General features: G+C 45.4%; 1 protein-coding gene across 4 annotated transcripts; it reads left to right on the top strand.

The window, feature by feature from the left end:
- Positions 1-527: 527 nt before the first annotated feature.
- PRUNE1 (prune exopolyphosphatase 1) lies at positions 528-22241 on the top strand. Of its 4 annotated transcripts, none has more exons than XM_041754998.1 (8): positions 529-769; positions 9542-9634; positions 10351-10553; positions 11902-12086; positions 12991-13149; positions 14284-14378; positions 16670-16828; positions 20335-22241. In XM_041754998.1, the coding sequence occupies exons 1-8, from the start codon at positions 731-733 to the stop codon at positions 20761-20763; spliced, it is 1362 nt and encodes a 453-aa protein (XP_041610932.1). In that variant the 5' UTR covers positions 529-730; the 3' UTR covers positions 20764-22241. The 4 variants fall into 4 exon arrangements, with proteins under 4 accessions (XP_041610935.1, XP_041610932.1, XP_041610933.1 ...); XM_041754999.1 differs by lacking the exon at positions 529-769 and adding an exon at positions 776-1129; XM_041755001.1 differs by lacking the exon at positions 16670-16828 and having other exon boundaries at positions 528-769.
- Positions 22242-24430: the final 2189 nt, after the last annotated feature.

The following is a 24430-nucleotide window of genomic DNA, read 5'->3' as shown; positions in this document are numbered from 1 at the left end:
ATTAGGGAGGCAGGGAGCAAAAACCCCAGGTTACAACCGTCCATGAGGAGGCATTTGCCAAGGCTGTAGACAAACGGGCTACTGAGCGGTAAAGTAGCAGCAGGAGTTGGCAAGAGGCCCTAGGTATTAGGTGAAGAAGAGGGGCCGAAGATGATTCTAATGTTTTTATAACACGGACAGCAGAAAATTGGCAGCAGTGGGTCCGTTTGGTAAAGGGGAGAATTCGAGAAAGGAAGGCTAAGCTGTTTTTGCCTTGTGTAATTTAAGATGTCAGCCAGATGCTCGATGTAATCTATGGAAAGATGCTATACTTAGCCTGACTCGAGAGGGAAAGTTCAGATGCCACCAACACAGGTTACTGTGACACATATACATTTCTCTGTCAAACGAGTAATCTCGTAAAATTATTCTCTCCTCGATTCTTACAGCCATTTCGGAGCTGCCGGACTACGTTTCCCAGGACGCCCTCCGCCACGCCCCACTTCGCGCCTCCCGGGTCCCGTGAGTCTCCGGGCGCAGAGCTCCGCCTCCGCCGTCGGGGGCGGGGCGACGTCCGATTCCAGGAGCACCAGATTACGCACTTCCTCCCGGGGCTGGGGAAATGAGTCGGTGTGTGCGGGTTCGAGTCCCGCCTCCTGACTTTCGCCCCTAGCCCCTGAGTCCCGAGCGGGGCGCGTCCGCCGGGTAACCTCTCCACGGCCAGGGGCGGTGGCACACCTGGGACTTCACCATGGAGGACTACCTGCAGGGTTGTCGAGCCGCTCTGCAGGTAACGAATCCCGGTCTGTGGCTGTAAGGAATGGAGCATGAGGTCCAGGAGGAGCGAAGATGTGGGATCTGGGGAGCCCGGATGGTGTGTGGGGAGCGGGCTTGGGACCACATCAGGTTGGGGCCAGAGGACCGAGGAAGGAGAACCTAGCCTTGGGGAGTGCTGCTCAGTCTCCCGGCTTTTGGCCCCCGTCTTTGGGGTCTCCCCAAGGGCTGGGAGGAGGACCTGCATCCCAGCCTCTGCTCGCTGTTGCCCGGGTCCGTTCCGTGAAGCGGTGAAGGGCTGTGCCGTCGCCAGTCGTGCCCCCCGCTTCCTCTTTCCGCCCACTCGCGGGGGCCTCCGCGGCCGGCTGGCCTCCAGGTGAGTCCCGGGGTACCAGGGAGCCTGTGCCCACGGATTAAGCCTCAGAAGAGCTGTTTCTGTCTGGCGGGCCGAGCTCATTCTAGATGAGAGAATCGTGGTTTTACTTTAAATCTGTTTTTAAGCTAAACGTGCTCAATGCCTCAGGCAGATCTGTTGTTGACCAAAAACTTGCATTCCTTTGCCTCCAGTTTTCTTCTGTGGCCTTAACTCACATAAATTACATAAGAACCCTCCCCCCCCCCCCCCCCCCCCCCCCCCCCCCCGCCTGAGAGGGCTAAACAAAGTGTATTTGGAATCAAAGCTATAAGCTTGACTCCTGAATGCTTTGTGGCTTATTTTTGGTACTCTGAGCTGGTTGGAATCTCCCAGCTGAGTTGACCACCCGTCAGGCCGCATCAGGCTGCTGTTCCCAGTTAGCAGCTAAGAGCTGACCAGAGAGAGGCTCTAGGAGGTCACCTGGCTCCCCTACTTCAAGTTACACTGCCCATATGGAGACCTAGACAGATGGCTGACAGGTGCTTTCTTTGAAGTGTCTTAAACTGCACATTCCCCTGGCGGATAGATTCTGGTTTTTGACAAAATCCTAGAAATCACCTGTTTTCCTACTGCCCACTCCGCTGCTGGCGTAAATGACTGTCCTCACCTGAAGTATAGGGACAAAAGACAATTTTAATATTAATTGCACTAGATTTTTCCTTTTGGGAAAGTTGATTTAATGCATAGGGCGATTTGGAAGCAATTCATTTGGTTACATCTGATTTCCACCACAGGGAGCTCATTGGAGGACTAAGGTAGAATCTTTATGGCACTCCAAGTGCTAAGTAGGTGAAATGTTTGCCCCCACAGTAACGAAAACTACAGGCCTCCTTTCCACCATTTGGATGGAAACCTCACCAAATAGCCTTTTATTGCATGCATCTATCCTTCAACATCTATGCTTTAGAGTTCCCCCCGGGTTAACTATCTTCTATAGCAATATGGAGCTGAAGAATACTGGATTTTTCTAGTATTGCTGGAATCCTGACCTTTTTTTTTGCCTGCATTCATCCCCAAGGAGCAAGATCTAGGTCTTTGTTTTTCCGAACTTGTGAAGGTGAGGTTGTATCTTAGAGTTATTATTACACGACCTAGCCAGGGCTGGAAGAAATGAAAAAAATCGGACTCACAGAATGTTAGTGGAGGAACTGGTGGCAGGACACACAGGTGGTCGCCAATAATTTAGATAGGTTTTATTATTATTATTTTCTTTAATTTTTATTTATTTATGATAGTCACAGAGAGATAGAGAGAGGCAGAGACACAGGCAGAGGGAGAAGCAGGCTCCATGCACCGGGAGCCTGACGTGGGATTCGATCCCGGGTCTCCAGGATCGTGCCCTGGGCCAAAGGCAGGCGCCAAACCGCTGCGCCACCCAGGGATCCCGATAGGTTTTATTATTATTATTATTTTAAAGATGTATTTCTTTTTTTTTTTAAGATTTTATTTATTTATTCATAGAGACACAGAGAGAGAGAGGCAGAGACACAGGCAGAGGGAGAAGCAGGCTCCATGCAGAGAGCCTGACGTGGGACTTGATCCAGGGTCTCCAGGATCACACCCTGGGCTGCAGGCGGCACTAAACCGCTGCGCCACTGGGGCTGCCCAGGTTTTATTATTCTTTTTTAAAGATTCCATTTATTTATTCATCAGAGACAGAGAGAGAGACAGAGATATAGGCAGAGAGAGAAGCAGGCTCCATGCAAGGAGCCCGATGTGGGACTTATCCAGGATCCCGGGATCACGCCTTGAGCCAAAGGCAGACAGACGCTCTACCGCTGAGCCACCCAGGTGTCCCTAGATAGCTTTTAATTATAGAATAGTAAATGCATACAGTGAAAAAATTTAAATACAAGAGAGATGTGAAATGAAAAAGAACAAGATCTTTTTTCCTTCTCCCCATCCAGTTCCCCAGAGGCCTCACTGTTGTTTTTTGGTAAAGAAAGACATGATTTAGCCAGAGATTCTATTTAAAGTTTGGGTGTTTCCGTTAGGTTAACTCTTTGGCAAATGTGAATGCTTGACTTTTACATGGGAGAGAGACAGCTTATAACCCACCAACTGTCCTGTTGATAGCATATTTTTTTCTCTGGCATCTGATACGAGAGAAATTTTTTACAGCCTCTGCCACAACGATAGTAGGATGTTCCATTTAAAAGAAATCCTGTTTGGGGATCCCTGGGTGGCGCAGCGGTTTGGCGCTTGTCTTTGGCCCAGGGCGCGATCCTGGAGACCCGGGATTGAATCCCACATCAGGCTCCCGGTGCATGGAGCCTGCTTCTCCCTCTGCCTGTGTCTCTGCCTCTCTCTCTCTCTCTCTCTCTGACTATCATAAATAAATAAAAATTAAAATAAATAAATAAATAAAAAATAAAAGAAATCCTGTTTAACTAAATGTCCTATTCATGGTAACTCATCTTTTAATTCTGGTAGGGAAAAACCTTTGCTTCAGGGTGGAGCTGCAATCTAGTGTAGTATTCATCCAGCGGCCTTCGGATAATCTGTGTTGTCTGCACTGCTCAACACAGAAGGCAGGAATCGGAAGGCAGGAATCAGGAGTGGCTGCTGTCCTTCAGACATTACAGTCCTTTCGTCAGTATCTGTACCATTGTGCTGGGAGAACTCTATCTCTGGCTCCCTGTCTATTTCTCTCTCTTTTTTTTTTTCTTAAGATTTTATCCATCCATTCATGAGAGACACAGACACACACACACACACACACACACACACCACACAGGCAGAGGGAGAAGCAGGCTCCGCTCAGGGAGCCCAGCTTGGGACTCGATCCCAGGTCTCCAGGATCAGGCCCCGGGCCGAAGGCGGCACCAAACTGCTGAGCCACCCGGGCTGCCCCCTCTCTTTTTTTTCCCCTCCCTTATTAACTATTTTGTAGAGTAGGCCATTAGACTGTATTCAGCTTCAGAAGGAAAGTGGGTGCCTTTTCCAGCCTTAGAGCCCATCCTCACTCCCCGCATTGAGGCCAGAAAGAACATCAGAATACAGTCATTGTGACTTGTGGGTTTGGGTGTTTTGTTTGTTAGGAAGAAAAGTTTGTATTTACATGGGGCTTTCAGATTGTATTTCTTGCATTGGCAGCTCAGGTTTCCTCATGTTCTAAGTATAGCTATATCTGCCCTCAGCTCTTCCTCTCATGGTCAGAAAAGTGAGGCTGTTTGGCTTGTGCTGTCAGCTGGTAGAGGATAGGGTAGAGATGGGGTGTTAAGAGTTACATATGGGGGATCTCTGGGTGGCGCAGCGGTTTGGCGCCTGCCTTTGGCCCAGGGCGCGATCCTGGAGACCCGGGATCGAATCCCACATCGGGCTCCCGGTGCATGGAGCCTGCTTCTCCCTCTGCCTGTGTCTCTGCCTCTCTCTCTCTGTCTTTGACTATCATAAATAAAAAATAAAAAATAAAAAATAAAAAAAATAAAAAAAAAAAGAGTTACATATGTTTTTCCTTTTTAAAAAAAAATTTTTTTTTAAATTTTTTTTATTTATTTATGATAGTCACAGAGAGAGAGAGAGAGAGAGAGAGAGAGGCAGAGATACAGGCAGAGGGAGAAGCAGGCTCCATGCACCGGGAGCCTGACGTGGGATTCGATCCCGGGTCTCCAGGATCGTGCCCTGGGCCAAAGGCAGGCGCCAAACTGCTGCGCCACCCAGGGATCCCCTTTAAAAAAATTTTTATTTATTTATTCATGAGAGACACACAGAGAGAGGCAGAGACACAGGCAGAGGGAGAAGCAGGCTCCCTGCAGGGAGCCCGATGTGGGACTCGATCCTGGGACTCCAGGATCACTCCCTGAGCTGAAGGCAGATGCTTAACCGCTCAGCCACCCAGGTGTCCCAGTATTATCATTTTTAAAACAAAGATGAATCTTAGGCCCAAATCCCACAACAAAGTAAGAAGCAGAACCCAGATTCAACCCTATTCTGTGGTCTCTTCAAATAGCAGTTCTGGTGCTTTCTTTCCTTTTTTTTTTTTTTTTTAATATTTTATTTATTTATTCATGACAGACACACAGAGAGAGAGGCAGAGATACAGGCAGAGGGAGAAGCAGGCTCCATGCAGGGAGCCTGACGTGAGGGACTCATCCCTCTCGGATCTCCAGGACCACGCCCTGGGCCGAAAGCGTTGCTAAACCACTGAGCCTCCCGGGCTGCCCGGTTCTGGTGCTTTCTGATAGAGAAGAACAAACACAGTGAAGGGCAAAGCTGAGAATACACACAACATATTTTGTGGGTGATAAATAGAAGGGACAGGCTGGGGCGGCATTGGGCCCTAAAAGGGAAGGTACCGCCACCACAGCCCCTGCTCAGTCCAGTTCCAAGAAAAGCTAAAAGCCCTGGAGAATTCCTTTTGTATTCATTCCTCTGGCTACTATCTTGGCTTTTTTGCTTAGCCTTCTTTCTGCGCTGGGGATCTGACCACTCCTGTTCCAACTGGAGTGGCACTCATGTGAGTGAGTTTGGGAAAGTTTCTTCAAGGGCCCAGGACCAGGTCTGTCCCGCTTGCTCTGCCTTTTCTCCTTTCCTTGTACCTTTTTTCCTCCAGAGTCAGAACCATATGGCCGCTCGTGTTTATTACACAGTTCCCTTTCTGGGCAACACGGTGCCCCCCATACTGCTTCAGTGAGCACATTATCTCTGTAGCCACTTACTTCAGATGCTTTGTTGTCACTTTGGTCCAGAGTCATCTGGGCAGTTCTTGATGTCCAGGAAACAGGGGGACCTTCTCTGGTATCAGGAGGAGGAATTGCAAGTTAAAGGAGTTACTATAGGACTAAATTCTCATGTTATGTGGAAAAAGATTTTATTTTATTTTTTTAAAGATTTTATTTATTTATTCATAGAGACACAGAGAGAGAGAGAGAGAGAGGCAGAGACAGAGGGAGAAGCAGACTCCATGCAGAGAGCCCGACGTGGGACTCGATCCAGGGTCTCCAGGATCACGCCCTGGGCTGCAGGCGGCGCTAAACCGCTGCGCCACCGGGGCTGCCCAAAAGATTTTAATATTAAAAAGAATCTCCCCTCTCCCATACTGTTCATTACTAGTGGGTCTGGGCAGCCACCCTTGTGAGGTAGGCTTAGAGAAATGGGTGCAGAATTTCCCCCAGAGATCATTTCTGCACAACCTCGATGGGTAGTAACCTCTGCTTTTTGTACTTCTGAGGAGTTATGAGTAGGAGAAGCGTGAAAAGATGGTTTAAAAATAAAAACCTGGGATGTATGGCTGGCTCAGTTGGAAGAGCACCTGACTCTTGATCTCTGAATTGTCTGTTTGAGCCCCATGTTGGGTGTAGAGATTACTTAAATAAATAAAACTTTAAAAAAAAAAAAACACCTGTCTATTTCCTGGAGAGGGTAATTTAAGCCACCTGAATTCTTCTAAAATTGTACCTTTCTGGGGGAGAGAGGGGAGTGGGTAACATCTAAATAGGCAAGATGATTCTGGGTTTGCCTAGATTCCCTTTCCTCCTATCACTACATTACTTAATAACTGTTGCTTGCTGTGCTTTGCTTCTTTGGACCCCTTTCTACTTTTCGAAACTCTTGCATCTAGCAAATCTTCCTTGATATTGAAGAAGTCAGGGTGTTTGGATTTTCACCTCCCTATAATCCAGTAGTTCTCAGCTGGCAGTGATTTTGCCCCCCAAGAATATTTGGCACATCTGGAAACATTGTTATGACTGAGGGTGATACTGGCATCTAGTGGTTAGAGTCCAGGCATACTGCCAAACATCCTCCCATGCACAGCCCCCACAACAAAGAGTGATCCAGTCCAAAATGCCAGTAGTACAGAAATTAGTAAACTCTGCTATAACTGGTATGTCTGATTTTGTCTCTTATTCCTTCCTCTGTTAGAGGCAGCCTGAGATAGTAGCTCAAAAGTAAACCAGTAAGAAAGAAAGAATTATGCCCTAAGCTGAGCCACGGACTTTATGGTCTCATTGCATCTGGCAGGATGCTCATTCCTGCAATGAAATAATAATTCTTGGGACGCCTGGGTGGCTCAGTGGTTAAGCGTCTGCCTTCATCTCAGGGCATGATCCTAGAGTCCTGGATCGAGTCCCACATCGGGCTCCCTGCATGGAGCCTGCTTCTCTCCCTGCCTATGTCTCTGCCTTTCTCTCTGTGTTTCTCATGAATAAATAAATAAAAATCTTTAAAAAAAAATAGTTTTTTAAAAAAAGAGATAATAATTCTTTTTTTAATATTGTATTTATTCATGAGAGAAAGAGAGAGGCAGAGATACAGGCAGAGGGACAAACAGGCTCCATGCAGGGAGCCCTATGTGGGACTCGATACCAGGTCTCCAGGATCACACCCGGGGCTGCAGGTGGCACTAAACCACTGCGCCCCCCAGGGCTGCCCTGAAATAATCATTCTTAAAATACCTATCTCTGGGTTGTTTTGAAGTTTAAGTGGTTATTTCAGGGATGCCTGGGTGGCTCAGTCGGCTCAGTGACTGCCTTCAGCTCAGGTCATGGTCCTTAGGGTACTGGGATCAAGCCCCACATTGGGTTCCTTGCTCAGCAGGGAGTCTGTTTCTCCCCCTGCCCTTCTCCCTGCTCCTGCTCCCTTTCACTCTCAAATAAATAAATAAAAAATTTTTTATAGCTTAATATATTTTAATAGCAAACTTACAGGAACAGCACAGAAGACAGACAACATTAAAAACATGTACTTGCATGTAGGACAACTCAGAAAAGTATAGTGAGGGCAGCCCTGGTGGCGCAGCGGTTTAGCGCCACCTGCAGCCCAGGGTTTGATCCTGGAGACCCAGGATCAAATCCCACATTGGGCTCCCTGTATGGAGCCTGCTTCTCCCTCTGCCTGTGTCTCTGCCTCTCTCTCTCTGTGTGTCTCTCATGAATAAATAAATAAAATCTTAAAAAAAAAAAAAGTATAGTGAATGGATGGAATCTACTGTATGATAAAAATGCTATAAACACCATTTAGTTTGCCATCAATAAGAAATTTACTTGTTAATAAATAAAATCTTTAATAAAATAAAAGTTCCAGGGCACCTGGCTGTCTGAGTCAGTGGAGCATGCAATTTTTGATCTCAGGCTCATGAATTCGAGCCCCACATTTGATGTAGAGATTACTTTAAAAATGATAATGAATTATAAAACTAAGCTATAAAAATAAAAGTTCCAGCAGCAGCAACTGTTCTTGTTTTAATCTGAACCTGCTGGGGAGAGTGTCCAAGCCTGGGTAGTAAGAGAGTTGGTTATATTTGGTTATTATTGAGGCTCCTCCGGGCTGGAGGAGTTTTCATGGACTAGATAACTGGATCATGGACTAGATTTTATTTTTACCTTTCTTTTTTTTTTTTTTTTTTAAGATTTTATTTATTCATGAGAGACACACAGAGAGAGGCAGGCAGAGACATAGGCAGAGGGAGAAGGAGGCTCCATGCAGGGAGCCTGATGTGGGACTCGATCCCGGGACCATGGGATCATGCCCTGAGCCGAAGGCAGATGCTCAACTGCTGAGCCACCCAGGTGTCCCCCCCACCCCTTTTTTTTTTTTTTAAGATTATTTATTTACTCAGAGACACACAGAGAGAGGCAGAAACCTAGCAGAGGGAGAAGCGGGCTCCCTGTGAGGAGCCCAACGTGGGACTTGATACCAGGACCCTGGGATCACGACCTGAAGCAAAGCAGATGCTCAACTGCTGAGCCACCAGGTGCCCCTTTACTTTTATTTTCAAGAGCTCTTCACCTCTCATGATTTAGAAGTATAAGGATGCTTTTCCCTATTTTGAAAACAGGGGAGCAAATAACCCCAACAAACAGGTTGATCTGGTTTGAATATGTCAGCTACCCAGCTGCTCTATCTTTGATTTCTTGTGTGCCCAAAAAAGCATAAGAAGTGAGAGAATTATTTACTGCATTTCTTTTTTTTTTTTTTATAAATAAAGATTTTATTTATTTATTTGAGAGAGAGAGAATGAGTGTAGGGGAGGAGAGGTGAGAGGTAGGGAGAGAAGCAGGCTTCCTGTTGAGTGGGGAACCCAACACAGGGCTGATCCCAGGACCCTGAGATCATGACTTGAGCCGAAGACAGGTACCCTGGGCCACCTAGGCACCCCTGCTGCTGTTCTATTTTAAGTTAACAATCAAGGAGACCTGTGTAGTAGAACAGGTACTTTCTACTTACTGGATATGTGTGGAATGCTTAAACTTAGCTGAACACGGGGGCCTTTCAGCTAATATCCTCACCTGTGAAATGAGTACCCATAAAATTATGTGACCTGCCTCCCCTGTGAAGATCAGTGAGAATGTGTGTGAAGCCCTGTTCAAGTATAAGGTAAGCGGAAATAGATAAAGATGCCTCTGCTAGTGTCCCATTCTCCTTCACCAGGAGTCCCGGCCGCTGCATGTTGTGCTGGGAAATGAAGCCTGTGACTTGGACTCCATGGTGTCAGCGCTTGCCTTGGCTTTTTACCTAGCAAAGGTGAGTACTTAGCAGCAGAGTCCCTAGAATGAAAAGATCTGGGTCCAAGACCCAGCTCTGCTACTTGACACTATTTAGTCTTTGGTCAGTTAAATTCCTTAACTTTGCTGAGTTTCAGGTCACCATCTATAGAATCGGAAATGATACTATTTTGCAATGTTGCTGGGGGGATGAAATGAGTAGATGTATTTTGAAGAATTTTTAAAAATATATGTTATTTATTTATTCATGAGAGACACAGAGAGAGAAGCAGAAACATAGGCAGAGGGAGAAGCAGGCTCCATGTAGGGAGCCCGATGTGTGACTCCATCCTGGGTCCAGGATCACGCCCTGGCCAAAGGCAGACATTCTACCGCTGAGCAACCCAGGCGTCCCTATTTTGAAGAATTGAAGTCATAAAGCAATTCAAACAGTTTATTATTGAGTTCTTCTTGGGTACCAGCGATCTCATGCCCAGGTCAGCTCTTGAAGATGGATAATCCCTTCTCTGCTCATGGAAAAGAGCTAGGTCTTTTCCATGAGTTATCTTGTCCTTGGTGTTATTCTAAGGTGAGAGGGCAAGAGATGTCCTTTTATTTTTACCAATTGGGTAGTTGTGGCATTGAAAAAGGCAGTGACTTACCCAAGATCATATCTCCTTTGGTCCCAAAAATCTCGTTACTTTTCCTATTTATTCCAAAACATTGCCCTGTGTTCTTTTCACCTTCCTTATCCAGACGACAGAGGCTGAGGAAGTCTTTGTGCCAGTTTTAAATATAAATCGTTCTGAGCTACCTCTACGAGGTGACAATGTCTTCTTCCTTCAGAAGATTCACATTCCAGAGTCCCTCTTGATTTTCCGGGATGAGATTGACCTCCACGCCTTGCACCAGGCTGGCCAACTCACCCTTATCCTTGTTGACCATCATGTCTTACCCAAGTAAGTAAAAGGAAGTTGAGCTGATACTTATCATGTGCCGTTTTGAGCTCTGATGAGTAAGAAATAAAGAGAGGAAGAAAGAATTTCTGCTCTTGGGGATCTCACAAGCTAATTGTAATTGCTGGGTCATAGGAGATACAGAAAATACTGTCAGTTCTCCAATTATGCAACTAACAAAAAGAAAGAGAAACATGGAAAGGTTAAACTAAAGGAAAACTCAGAAATCATTTAAATCTGCTTTTGGTATCATTATTTCATGGCAGACTTATTGGAATAGAAGCCTTTGAATAATTGTTATAACTCTATTTTTAATTTTTAAAAGGCAAAATTATTTCCTACATAAGGCAGTATCTCATTAGTGTCATTGTGTTGAGTGTTAGGTGTGTGATAACCAACACTCTAGAGGACAAGAGGTGCATAAAGGTTGGAGTAGTTAAATATACTTGAGGGGAATGGAGGGTGTGAGGAAAGGTCTCCTGAGAGAGTTGACCCTTGATCTCACTCTTGAGTGTTGGCTCCTGGAGTGGGGAGGCAAGGTAGTTAGTTAGGAAGAGTATCTGGGCAGAGAGAGGAATTAATATAAGCAAAGTCAGGCAAGCATGAAATAACATGGTGAGTTGGGAGACCTGGAATTTGTTTTGCATGGCTGAAGCATAAAATGTGACAGAGAAGTAGGACATAGGAAGTGGTGAGACTAGGGAGGTAGGTGGGGGTCAGATCCTGGAGATGCTATAGGCCCTGCCAAGGAGACTAGACTAAATTGTTAAGGTAGTGGGGAACTATTGTGAGTTCTGTTTATTCTGGATCCTAACAATCAAATTTACATTTTCAGATGATCATTCAGCCACTTTGTGAAGGATAGCTTAGGGAAACTGAGAGTATATCTTTGGTTAGGAAACTGTTGGAATAATCCAGGTGAGAGATATTGAGGGCCTAGAATAAGGCAGTAGCAGAGGATTAGAAAGGTGGGGTTGGGTAGGGATTAAGATAGAAGCCATAGGATCTGGTGAACTGCATGGAATTTGGGCATTAAGTGGATTCAGATGACAGGAGAGATGTAGATGTTGAATGCCAAAGGTGTCAAATCAGAAAAGCAATTCCAAAGGACATCAAAGACGTGGGAAAGATATTGTAGCTGATACTTCACCAAGTTCACTTATATACTATTTGATGACTTCAGTTACAACATTAAAGAAAAGAATTGAGAACAGTGAGGCAGAAGTAGAAGTGACCAAAGTTTTGAGTGTTTGCCTAAAATGTGCATTTTCCTTAACGGGTGAGGTAGAGCTTTGGTTAGACCCAGCTGGAGTGCCCCTGCCTATCATTCTTTCTTTTTTCCCCCACACAGAAGTGACACAGCCCTAGAGGAGGCAGTAGCAGAGGTGCTAGACCATCGGCCCATTGAGCAGAAACACTGCCCTCCCTGCCATGTTTCGGTTGAGCTGGTGGGGTCCTGTGCTACCCTGGTGACTGAGAGAATCCTGGAGGGGGCACCAGAGATCTTGGACAGGCAAATTGCAGCTCTTCTGCATGGTGAGGCTGGCTTTCAGGGTGGCTTTCAGATAGGGAGAGTGGAACAGTCTAGACTCTTCCGGCTTGATCATACCCACTCAAAGCTATCCAGTCCATTTCAAAGGCTGAGTCCTTTCAGGGGACAATTAAGCATTAAAAGGCTGTGGAAAAAGCAAAAAGGACGCACAGGACGACAGACCTAGAAGCTGCCTACTGTAGCTTTATATAATAGAAAGAGAACTAGCCACAGAAGCAGAAGATTCTAATACCATTCCTGTCCAGAAGATACTTATATGATCTTGAACAAATTTCTTAATCTTTCTCACTTTCATTTTCTCCATTTGTTAAAAAGAGAGAGAGAGAGAAAGAGAGAGTTGGACTAGAGTATCTTCCAATTTCTAAGTTTCTTTCTTTTTTTTTTTTTTCAATTTCTAAGTTTCTTTAATGGAATTTGGCCTAAGGAAGGGAGGTCATCTCTCTCTGATTGGTTTCAAGATCTCTGAGGATTGGGGTGCTCAGGCACCCCTTTCTGCCTTTTCCCATTTTCCTGCCTACATTTTAATTTTTTTTTTTTTTTTTATGATAGTCACAGAGAGAGAGAGGCAGAGACACAGGCGGAGGGAGAAGCAGGCTCCATGCACCGGGAGCCTGATGTGGGATTCGATCCCGGGTCTCCAGGATCGCGCCCTGGGCCAAAGGCAGGCGCCAAACCGCTGCGCCACCCAGGGATCCCCTTCCTGCCTACATTTTAATTTGGATTTGGGAGGTCTTACTCAAGGCATAGTCCCAGTTTCTTGTTTTGTTTTCAGTGAGTTTGCCACATAGTCTTCTCTGTATTATGTCCATCTGGTTTGAGGGTTATGTGTGTCCTAGTGGTTGCAAATGGAGGGCTATAGGATTTGAGTTCTGTCTCTCGTCTCCATAGGAACAATCATCCTGGACTGTGTCAACATGGACCTGAAAGTTGGAAAGGCAACCCCCAAAGACAACAAATATGTGGAGAAACTGGAGGCCCTCTTCCCAGATCTGCCTAAGAGAAATGACATCTTTGACTCTCTACAAAAGGCAAAGTTTGATATATCAGGTATGAAATGGTAAACTGACTTCTCTCCCTTTCACTTGTTCATTGTATCTTTTTTTTTTTTTTTTTTTTTTTGAGAGAGAGAGAGAGCCCACATACAGGGTGGGTGGGACACAGAGGGAGAGAGAAAGAGAGACACTCCTAAGCAGACTCCATGCTCAGCATGGAGGCCAACACATACCTGAGCTCACAACCCTGAGATTAAGACCTGAGCCAGAATCAAGAGTCAATTGCTTAACCAGCTGAGCCACCCAGGCACCCCAATTTTTTGTTGTATCCTTGAACACCATTGAAACAATTTCAGGGGCCCCTGGATGGCTCAGTCAGTTAAGCGCCTGCCTTTGGCTCAGGTCATGATCCCAAGGTCCTGGGATTGAGCCCTGTGTCAGGTTCCCTTTTCAGTAGGGAGTCTGCTTCTCCCCCTCTGCCTGCCGTTCCCCCTACTTGTGTGCATGCACGTGCTCTGTCAAATAAATAGATAAAATCTTAAGGAAAAAAAGAATTTCAGAGCATAAATAATGATTTAAGCTTTATAGCAGAGAGAACAAAGGTAGTGTGTGAGTCTGATCATGAAATAATCAATCATTTACTAGATTGTTCTATCCTGGCTGTTGGGTAGGAAGAGGAGAAATATATTAAGAGTGTCAAGTTTCTGCTAATCAGAAAGTATAGGTATATAAGTAAAATCTGCTGAGGGAATGCTAATTATCTGAGTGGGATCTAGTTGATTATTTAGGGAAGCAGGAGAAACATTGAGGGTGAATATAGAAATGATAAAAGAGGAGAACAAAAAAAAACTTCCATAAATTTTTACCTAGATACCACCTGTTGACATTAAAAAAAAAGGAAAGAAAAGTACCATATGTCCTTGTAGAAAGTTAAAACTCTGCACAAAGGGAAGTGGCAAAAGTGTCTCTTCTTCAATCTTCTCTCCAAGGTCCCTTGCTCTAGAGGCAACTGTTGTAACTCCAGTATTTAAAAGAATTTTTTATTATGTAATTACACTCTCGGTTATCTCCCCTCTCAAAGAGAGGGCGTGTTTTTCCTCATTCTTGACCTGTATTGGTGTCCTCACCTTCCTGGTCTGGGGATCCTGGGCTCTCTTGTTTGATCCCTGGTCTCACATCCATTGTCTAGGACTGACCACTGAGCAGATGCTGAGAAAGGACCAGAAGACCATCTCTACACATGGCACCAAGGTGGCCATTAGTGCAATATATATGGATTTGGAGGTAAGAACAAAGCATAGGTGTAGGTGGGAAGAGAAAGGTTTCGGTTATGTGTGTAACCTTGCCCCTCACTCTTGGCTCCCCTCCATAATCTATCTTGTATCTGTGTACCTTTTGTCATGTCTGCTGTCATTCCCACAGTCCATGATCTCTCACTGCACAACCACGAGAGCCTGCATACTGTTTTTCCCTGCCTCTGCTTTTGTACCTCTACAAACCATTCTTCCCACAGGAGCTAGAGAGATCTCTTTATAAAGATGTAAGTCTGAAAAAATACAAAACGAAAAAGCAAAAAAGATGTAAGTCAATCACAGCAAACCCCTCCCTCTGCTACCTTTCCATTGTAGACCTAATAGAATCTACAGGCCATACTGTGGATTATAGGGCCCTCCTTGATCTGACCCTCATCTGTCTCTCTGACCTCATCTCCTAGCCCTGCTTCTGCACTCACAGTGCTGCAGCCACACTAATTTTCTTTCTGTTCATTGGAACCATTAAGCTCATTCCCACCTCAGGGCCTTTGCACTGGCTTTTCCCTTTGCAGAGCTGGCTCTTCTTATCACTCAGGTCTTAATTCAGATGTTTCCTCTTTTAAGAGGTCTTTCCTGACCATTGTAACTAACGTAATATCCTCTGTGCTCAAAAATCCCTAACAATTTTTGAATTTTGTTCAGAGCACCAACTGGATTGAAGTAATCAGTTCCATGGATTCCTTTTTTATTGTCTTTTTTTTAAGATTTTATTTATTTATTCATGAGAGACATAGAAAGAGAAGCAGAGACATAGGCAGAGGGAGAAGCAAGCTCCATACTGGGAGCCTGATATGGGACTCGATCCCAGAACCCCGGGATCACACCCTGAGCTGAAGGCAGACACTCAACCACTGAGCCACCCAGGCATCCCTCCTTGTTTATTATCTATATTCCTCTGCTAGTTTATCAGCTCCACCAGAGGTGGAACACCCTGTTTCTTTTGTTTCTGCTATATCTCCAGCACCTTTGATAGTGCCTGGCACATAGTGGGTCCTCAGTAAATTCTGTTGAATGGGTGACTGAATATAGCTTTGATGATGGTATTTTACTACCTGGTTCCATGTCATGCTCATTTAAATCATTCAACAACCTGGTTTGCACACAGTCTCTCATAGTCTGTACAGCTTCTTACTAAATACTATGTAAAAATACTAAATAATTTCAATAAAACAAAAGAGCTCAGTCTCTTCCCCTGCTGCCTAGTGTGGAAAACAAGCCCAAGAATAGGTTTGGGATGCCTGAGTGGCTTAATGGTTGAGCGTCTGCCTTTGGCTCAGGTTGTGATCCCGGGGTACCGGGAGCAAGTCCTGCACTTGGCTCCCTGCTCAGTGGCGTCTACTTCTCCCTCTGCCTCTGTCTCTGCCTCTCTTTCTGTTTCTCATGAATAAATAAATACAACCTTAAAAGAAAAACAAAGAACACACAAGATTTGCCAAGTAGCATAAATGGACACAGTACAAATCGACACATAAATGCCAAGGGTAAAGAAAAGCCCTGATCTGAAATTGCGGGGGTATTATTCAATGGAGAAATACTGCATGAGACTTTGGAGAAGAGTAGAGATTGACAAAAATAAATAAAGAGCCCGTGTCTGTTGTTATTTGTGTGTGCCCCATTGCTCTGTTTTAGAATAAAAATACCTCTAGGGCAAAGACCTTGCTTGCCTGACGGCAAGAGCAGGAAAGACTTGTACATGCCAGGCATATTACATACATGATCATGCTTTCATTTTTAAAACAATCACTTTTGGGATCCCTGGGTGGCGCAGTGGTTTGGCGCCTGCCTTTGGCCCAGGGCGCGATCCTGGAGACCCGGGATGGAATCCCACGTCGGGCTCCCAGTGCATGGAGCCTGCTTCTCCCTCTGCCTGTGTCTCTGCCTCTCTCTCTCTCTCTGTGACTATCATAAATAAATAAATTAAAAAATAAATAAATAAATAAAACAATCACTTTTGGTGAAGGTTTAGTCCTTATTTTACAAATGAGGAAACTCAAGTCTGAGGAGCTTAATATAACTCCTTAATCATAGCTAATAGGTCAAAGAGCTGATTTTCAAACCAATTCTGTCTGAACCCAAGACCAATTTCTCCCTTCTACCTCCAGCCTCCCAGCATCATAGACAACACAGAGTAAGTGTGAGGTACTTTTTTTGGGGAGTACAAGCCCCAAGTTAACATGGAAAGAAACCCTTTGTAAGCATGTTTTGTTGCTGGTGACAAGGAGGGTCCAGCTGTAGCCCTTATCACTGCCATTTCTTTTTCAGGCTTTTCTGCAGAGGTCTGGCCTCACTGCAGATCTCCATGCTTTCTGCCAGGCTCACACCTGTGACGTCCTGGTCACCATGACTATCTTTTTCAACACTCAAAATGAGCCAGTGCGGCAGCTGGCTATTTTCTGTCCCCATGCAGCGCTCCGAATGACGGTGAGTCTGTCCCTTCTCCAGCCCGAGGCCCCTACAGAGCTTTGCTTATAAGCGCCATTCTGTGCTATAAAGTTCTGTCCTTGGAGGCCACCCAGATTGCTCTGTCCGTTGAGTGGATGACTCTTGATTTACGCTCAGGTCATGATCTCATAAGCTGTGGAATCGAGCCCCTCATTGGTCTTAGCACTCACCTGGGGGTCTGCTTGGGATTCTCTCCCCCGGCCCCTCCCCGCCGCACACTAGCACACACATGTACGCACTCTTTCTCTCTCTCTCAAATAAATAAATAAATAAATCTTTAAAAAAAAAAAAAAAAGACCTGTGCTTGGTTCTTGTATGTACACTGAAGTCCCTTGAACCATTTCCAGAATCTTCCCTCCTTGCTTTTCCACATTTTCTCTTTATGTAAGTATCCTTAATTGTACTGCTGTTGGGCAGCCCGGGTGGCTCAGCGGTTTAGTGCCTGCCTTCGGCCTGTGGCGTGATTCTGGAGATCCGGGATCGAGTCCCACGTCAGGCTCCCTGCATGGAGCCCGTTTCTCCCTCTGCCTGTGTCTCTGCCTCTGTGTGTGTGTTTGTTTTTTTCTTTTTTTTTTTAAGATTTTTTTTTTAAATTTATTCATAATAGACATAGAGAGAGGCAGAGACACAGGCAGAAGGAGAAGCAGGCTCCATGCAGGGAGCCTGATGTGGGACTTGATTCCGGGTCTCCAGGATCACACCCTGGGCCAAAGGCAGGTGCTAAACCGCTGAGCCACTCAGGGATCCCCTCTCTCTGTGTCTTTCATGAATGGATGAATAAAATCTTTAAAAAAAAAAATTGTACTGCTGTTGAGAAAGAGAGATTTCAAAGAGAATTAGAAACACAGTTCCTGTTTAGAAGGAACTTGAAATCAAATTAAAAGGCTGTGTTATAGGGGCACCTGGGTGGCTCAGTGGTTGAGTGTCTGCCTCTGGCTCAGGTCATGATCCTGTGGTGCTGGGATCAAGTCAGGCTCCCTGCAGGGAGTCTGCTTCTCCCTCTGCCTATGTCTCTGTCTCTTTCTCTGTGTCTCTCATGGATAAATAAATAAAATCTTAAAAAAAAAAAAATAAAAGGCAGTGTGATAAATCTAGAGTTAAAACATGTTTCTTGGTTTAATCATTAATTCCTCATCCCTGAAAATCAGTTTCTTTCATTTCACCCTATTGCCTTAAAAATGGGAAACACAAGAGAAGCCTTTTCTACTACTTAATTAATCATGCAGGGATGAATTACTGTATCTACCACTAATTCTGTAGAGAAGGGATCTAAGAGCAAGTTTGTTTTCTTTCCTGAACCATTAGGCCACTTTTACCACTTCTTCCCCTTTCTTTTCCTCTGTTGGTTACTGATTAGCCCAGGGAAGAATTTATTTTTATTTATTTATTTTTTTTAGAAGTTTTTTTTTTTTTTTTTAATTTTTATTTATTTATGATAGTCACACAGAGTGAGAGAGAGAGAGGCAGAGACATAGGCAGAGGGAGAAGCAGGCTCCATGCACCGGGAGCCCGACGTGGGATTCAATCCCGGGTCTCCAGGATCGCGCCCTGGGCCAAAGGCAGGCGCCAAACCGCTGCGCCACCCAGAGATCCCCAGGGAAGAATTTAAAAGTGGGCTTAACACAGTCCAGAAATGTTTGGGGTTTCTTGGACTGTGAGAGGACTGCTGAAGTCTGCATATAGCCAGATTATCTTTTGCATCCATAGAAGATATGTCATCCTTTCTTCTCTTCAGGAAGCAATGTAATTTTATTCAGTAGAAGGTGCTAGTGTGGCACTGTGGAAAGAACTACAGTTTTAAAAAGCAGATGGACATGGTTTCTGTTCCAGATTTGCCACTTATCTGCTCTTTGAGCTCAAGCAAGTCAGTTGACTTCTGAGTCTGTACATGGCATAACACCACCCACTGATATGATCATTAAACATAATATTGGGGGTGTCCTGGGTGGCTTAGTTGGTTAAGCGTCTGCCTTTGGCTCAGGTCATGATCCCAGGGTCCTGGGATTGAGCCCTACATCGGCTCTGCTCAATGGGAAGCCTGCTTCTCCCTCTCCCTCTGCCTGCCAATCCCCTTGCTTGTATTCTCTCTCTTTCTGTCAAATATATAAAATATTTTAAAAAAAATAAACAATATCGTGTGTAAAGCACATTGCTGGGCACAGAGCATTTGCCAGCATTTGCTGGCTCTTACTAATCATGTCATAAAGCAAAGGGTGCTCTGGCCATAGAAGTGCTTCTCCCCACCTTCTCCCTCCCACACCAGCTCTGGGCTGTTCTCTGAAGCTGTACAGGTGGCCAAAGTCTCCCCCGCGCCCCACAGGCTGCCTCTGTCCTGGGAAATGGGAATCCTCTTTTCACAGTGTGCCCTGCCATCTCCTCTTCCTCCCTCCTATGTTAGAAATTATGTATAGAAGAGTCTTTAGAATACTGGCTTTGGGGATGCCTGGGTGGCTCAGCAGTTGAGTATCTGCCTTCAGCTCAGAGCATGATCCTGGGCTCTGGGATCAAGTCCCACATTGGGCTTCCTGTGGGAAGCCTGCTTCTCCCTCTGCCTGTGTCTCTGCCTCTCTCTCTCTCTCTCTCTCTCTCTTTCTGTCTCTCATGAATAAATAGATACATCTTTAAAAAAAAAAAAAAATACTGGCTTTGGTGGCAGACCTGGGTTCAAGTGTCAGTTTTACTTCATTCAAACTATGACCTTAGGCAAGCTATTCATCCATCCACCTAAGCCTCTGTTTCCCTACCTGTAAATGAGGGTAATACTAATACCAATCTTATAAGGCAGTTGTGATGATTAAATGAGATAATACTTGTGAATGGGCAGACTCGGCACCGCGCCTGGCATACCTTCCACCCCCACTTTGATCTATTCATTCTTTCTGCTTCGGTCTTGTCCCTGACCTCAGTCTAGATGCTTGTCCCATTCTAGCTAAGGACAGAGTTCAAGTTTTTAAGCACTTGAAAACAACATTAGGTCAGGAGCTGAGGAGGTCCTGAGTTGTGGTTCATACTCTCCCATCATCTACTTGATTTTGTTCAGGATAATCTCTTCAGGCTTGGGTTTGCTTCAATAAAATGAAAATATGATCTCAAATGTTTCTTCTGTTTCCAGCTGCTATATGTATTAACTAATGTGCCTTTTTTGGAAGCAATAAGATTGAATTCTGGATGATTTAATTTAAAAAAATGTTTCTCGGGACGCCTGGATAGCTTAGTGGCTGAGCGTCTGCTTTTGGCTCAGGTCATGATCCTACGATCTTGAGATCAAGTCCCACATCAGGCTCCCCACAGGGAGCCTGCTTCTCCCTCTGCCTATGTCTCTGCCGCTCTCTTTCTCTCATGAATAAGTAAATAAAATCTTTATAAATAAATAAATGTATGTGTATATATATATGTTTCTTTGTAAAAGAAGCCTCTAACTTAGAAACCACAGCTGTTTGCTTCCCCACCTTATGTACCATCTCCCCATCTTGTCTCCTCTTTAGATCTGTGGAGTTCTGGAACGCTCTCACTCTCCGTCCCTGAAGCTGACCCCTGCCCCAAGCACCCACCCTCACCTCCAAGCCTATCTTCAGGGCAACACCCAGGTCTCTCGGAAGAAACTTCTGCCTCTGCTCCAGGAGGCCCTGTCAGCATATTTTGACTCCATGAAGATCCCTTCAGGGCAGCCTGAGACAGAGGGTGTGAGTAGGGAGCAGGCAGACAAGGAATTGGACAGGGCAGGTAACTCCCTGGTACCTGGACTGAGTCAAGATGAGGAGGAGCCTCCACTGCCCCCCACGCCCATGAACAGCTTGGTGGATGAGTGCCCTCTGGATCAGGGGCTGCCTAAACTCTCAGCTGAAGTCATCTTTGAGAAGTGCAGTCAGATCTCTCTATCACAGTCGACTGCTGCCTCCCTGTCCAAGAAGTGACTGCTGGGAGGGGACGGGATGGTGAGAGAGGTTGCTCCGAACCACTTGAAATGCATGTTTTGAGATGTACTGGCAGTCCCATCTTCATTGCTCTAGGATCTGGTGTACTGTGTTCACGTACTGGGGAGAAGAAAGAAGTGAAAGAAAACAGCTGCTTCAGGGATGGCTTCCTGCCTTTCCCCCAGATCTCTACCAATCAGACAAATTGTATTATTTAATTTAATTCTTCAAATCTGCACTGACTCTCCTTTGTTTCATTTACCAGAGGTACAATGTGATACCACAGAGTTCCAGCAGAGCAGCACAAAAAGGTGTACCCCAGAAGTGCCCTCAATAAGGGTCTGTAACAGAACCAGCATTTCGCATGGAACCAAATATTCATTGTGTCCATGTGTTCATTTATGCTCATATTGATTCAGGTATTTATTGAATACCTACTTTTAGCTAGATAGAAAATAAAAGTGTGCTTTGCAAACTCCTATTTCAGTTTTCAGACTTCTGCAGAATCTAGCTCCATGATTCCTCTTTCTGACCCCAGTTAGGTGATAGTATCCAAAGCTGAGATAGTTGCATTTGTATTCTGGGCTTATGACTCTTTTAAGATCCTTGCGGAGCAGTCAGAAGCCATTATCTTCTGTCCTGGTCAGCTGACCTGGCTCTCAGTTTCTTTGGATTCCTCTGTCCCAGAGCCACAGGGGTCCCAGAAAGACCCAGAAGACTCCTTGGTTCTTGAGAGTTCAGGGGACACCCAGGAAAGCCTTAAGATCACATAGGCACTCTTCTCAGCAGACAGCAGAACTGCAGTGAGAGCCCTGGCTCTGTGCCCTGCCTTTGCGGCCTGTCATTTTCTTGTCCATCTTGTTCTCTTCTTGCTCACGTTGAAAGGAAACATGAAGTTCTGATACCAACTGCCATGAACTATGTGTCTCTTGGTAAGACACTTCATTTCTCTAGGCCTCATTCACCCCATCTGTAAAACTAAGGATCTGGACTAGATGTTCTCTAGTATTCTGTGATCTGCCTCCTGTCACCATCACTTCTCTCCTTGCTTCTCTCTTTGTTTCTGTTCTCCCTGGGAATGCTCAGGGTGACTGAATTGTCTGTATTTATATGTGATTGTACCAAGGGACTCAGCCTCACGTAGCATGTACAGGGGTATGATCCGGCAGAGAGTTCCCCCACTACTTGTTCTGCATGTGTAGACTCCCTTTTCCCTTCAGACTGACCTATTCCCCCTTTTCCTACCCAACTCCATGTAAGTTGCTAGAGGTTCCACTGAACAGTAGGGTATGTGAGACAGTTTTGGCATGACGTCTTCAGTATGAGGGGGATGGTGTGACTTCACTTTGAGGGGATGATGTCTATAACCATTGGAAGGTAAAAATAGTGGTGTGATTACTGAACCAAAGGAATTTGTTTTGTAACTTGGGTACTTTATTTTGCATTTTGTTAAAGTATTAAATACATTTTTTTCCCTGTTTGGGGTCTTATTGTCTCTTTTTACAACTATAATCAGGCCTTTCCCTCTGATAATGGTTTCAGCTTCCTCAAGATTCATCTCCCTTCTTCCTGCTGTATAGAATGTCTCCCTTCATTAACTCTTTTTGAGAATGAAGAGCAACAATCTTCCATCTCTCCTCATCCTTGGCCTTTGATTTGTTTCCTCTTCCAGAACCCTCTTACTAACTGCGTTCCTAGTCTTGCTTATGCTTGAAAACATAGTCTTAAAACCAAAATGTTTTTTTACCATTGCCTTTTTTTTTTTTTTTTAAAGCAGCTTCCAGGGACACCTGGGTGGCTCAGCGGTTGAGCGTCTGACTTCTGCTCAGGGCATGAACCCGGGGACCTGGGATCAAGTCCCACATCAGGCTCCCTGCAAGGAGCCTGCTTCTCCCTTTTCCTACGTCTCTGCTTCTCTCTCTCTCTCTGTCTCTCATGAATAAATAAATACAATCCTTAAAAGACTTTTTAATCAGCAGCTTCCAGGAGGTTATAAGGAGTCTGGAAGGGAAAACAAATTGCCTTCCTCGATTCCCCCAAAACTAGCCACTTTAAAAAATGTCCTCTCCTCCCTAAAACCGCCCCCACATAGGCAGGGTTTTTGTTTTGGGCAAACCTCCTCCTAGGGAAGGGAAGGGAAGGGAGGTGGTAAAACCTGTTTGGAGGTAAGGTTACCTCCCTTCCACACCTCCCACCTCCTTGGAGGCAAGAGCAACAACAGTGAGACACAGAAAAAGGATACAGAAGTGCTTAGGAGCTGGGACAACCAGCTCCCGGAGAGCTGCAAGTGTTTAAGGGAGCTGGGAAGACCTGTGAAGATGGGAACCACACAAGAGGCAGGAGAGAAGACGTTAGATCTTGGGTAAGTAAGATCTGGCTTATTTGGTTGGAAACAAGCAATGAATAGTCTTGAGGGACTTTCTTACCATCCAGCTCTGACCAGAGCAAATCTTGGCTTCCTGGAAGAGACATGACTGAAAGAATGAATTTGCAGAGAAGGGTTAGGGTGGCTTTAGGTAGGAAAAGGGGACCTGGGGATTTCAGGAAAATTCCCTATTGTTTTTATTTTTAAAAATATATTTTATTTATTTATTCATGAGAATACACAGAGAGGAGAGAGAGAGAGGCAGAGACACAGGCAGAGGGAGAAGCAGGCTCCATGCAGGGAGCCTGACGACTCAATCCAGGGTCTCCAGGATCACACCCTGGGCTGCAAGGCGGCGCTAAACCACTGAGCCACCGGGACTGCCCTCCCTATTGTTTTTAAAGGAAGTTTCTCTATTTTGTGTCTGATAAAGTTGTGCCTACTGTCTGTTTTCTAACACCCACTCCCCAGAATGGCCCTCAGGAAATTTAGGTACCCTTCCCAACAAATCCCTCTTCCTCCTTACCCTCTTCCCCCACCTCCTCCACCTCTGCCATGGATTCCCCTGACCACTCCCAGTGTGGTGGAGGAAAGGCAGGCCTGACAAGGTGCCATCTTCCCCAACTTTGCCTGGTGATAGCTGGGCAGGTCTGTCAGGTTCCAGCCAATGTAACGTGGAATAGCTCTACTCACTCCGTGTAGGTGGAGCAACACCATAGACACAAATAGGATTAGCCTTACATTCCATCTTTCCTCTGCTGCTAAACCCCACAGTAGGGTTCATCTGCCTTCAGGAAGTGGTGGATGTGGTCGAAGTATCAAGAGACAAGAGACCTGACGTCTTTTTCAGGCCTGTGCTCTGCCCTATACCTTAATTATCATCCATTACAGTGTCTCTCCTATCTGTGATCCAGTCCCTTTAAGACTGCCCCATTTGTCTCCTGATCCTTCTGCCCCCCACCCCCTGCCCTGGGACTCTTAGGGCCATGGAGGATGTCGAAGCCCGGAAGCCAGCAGGATCCCTGAGAGTTGGGGAACTGGAGCTGAGGGAGGAGTGGCAGGATGAAGACTTCCCCAGGTGAGGAGTGTGAGGGATACTCATGAATGGAGGGCAGGGGTGATAAATTAGGACTTGAAGGAAGGGGGGGGAAAAAGAAGGCAGAGTCTAAATATATATTTTTTTTTTAATTTTTAAATTTTTTTATGATAGTCAACCACGAGAAGAGAGAGGGGGACACAGGGAGAGGGAGAAGCAGGCCCTCCCCCACTCTGATGATTAATTAAAAAAATGTTTCTCGTGAA

This window comes from Vulpes lagopus, chromosome 5 (genome assembly GCF_018345385.1).
Source record: "Vulpes lagopus strain Blue_001 chromosome 5, ASM1834538v1, whole genome shotgun sequence".
Taxonomy (NCBI): domain Eukaryota; kingdom Metazoa; phylum Chordata; class Mammalia; order Carnivora; family Canidae; genus Vulpes; species Vulpes lagopus.
Note: the sequence above shows the minus strand (reverse complement) of the source record. Positions and strands in the feature narration are given on the sequence as shown.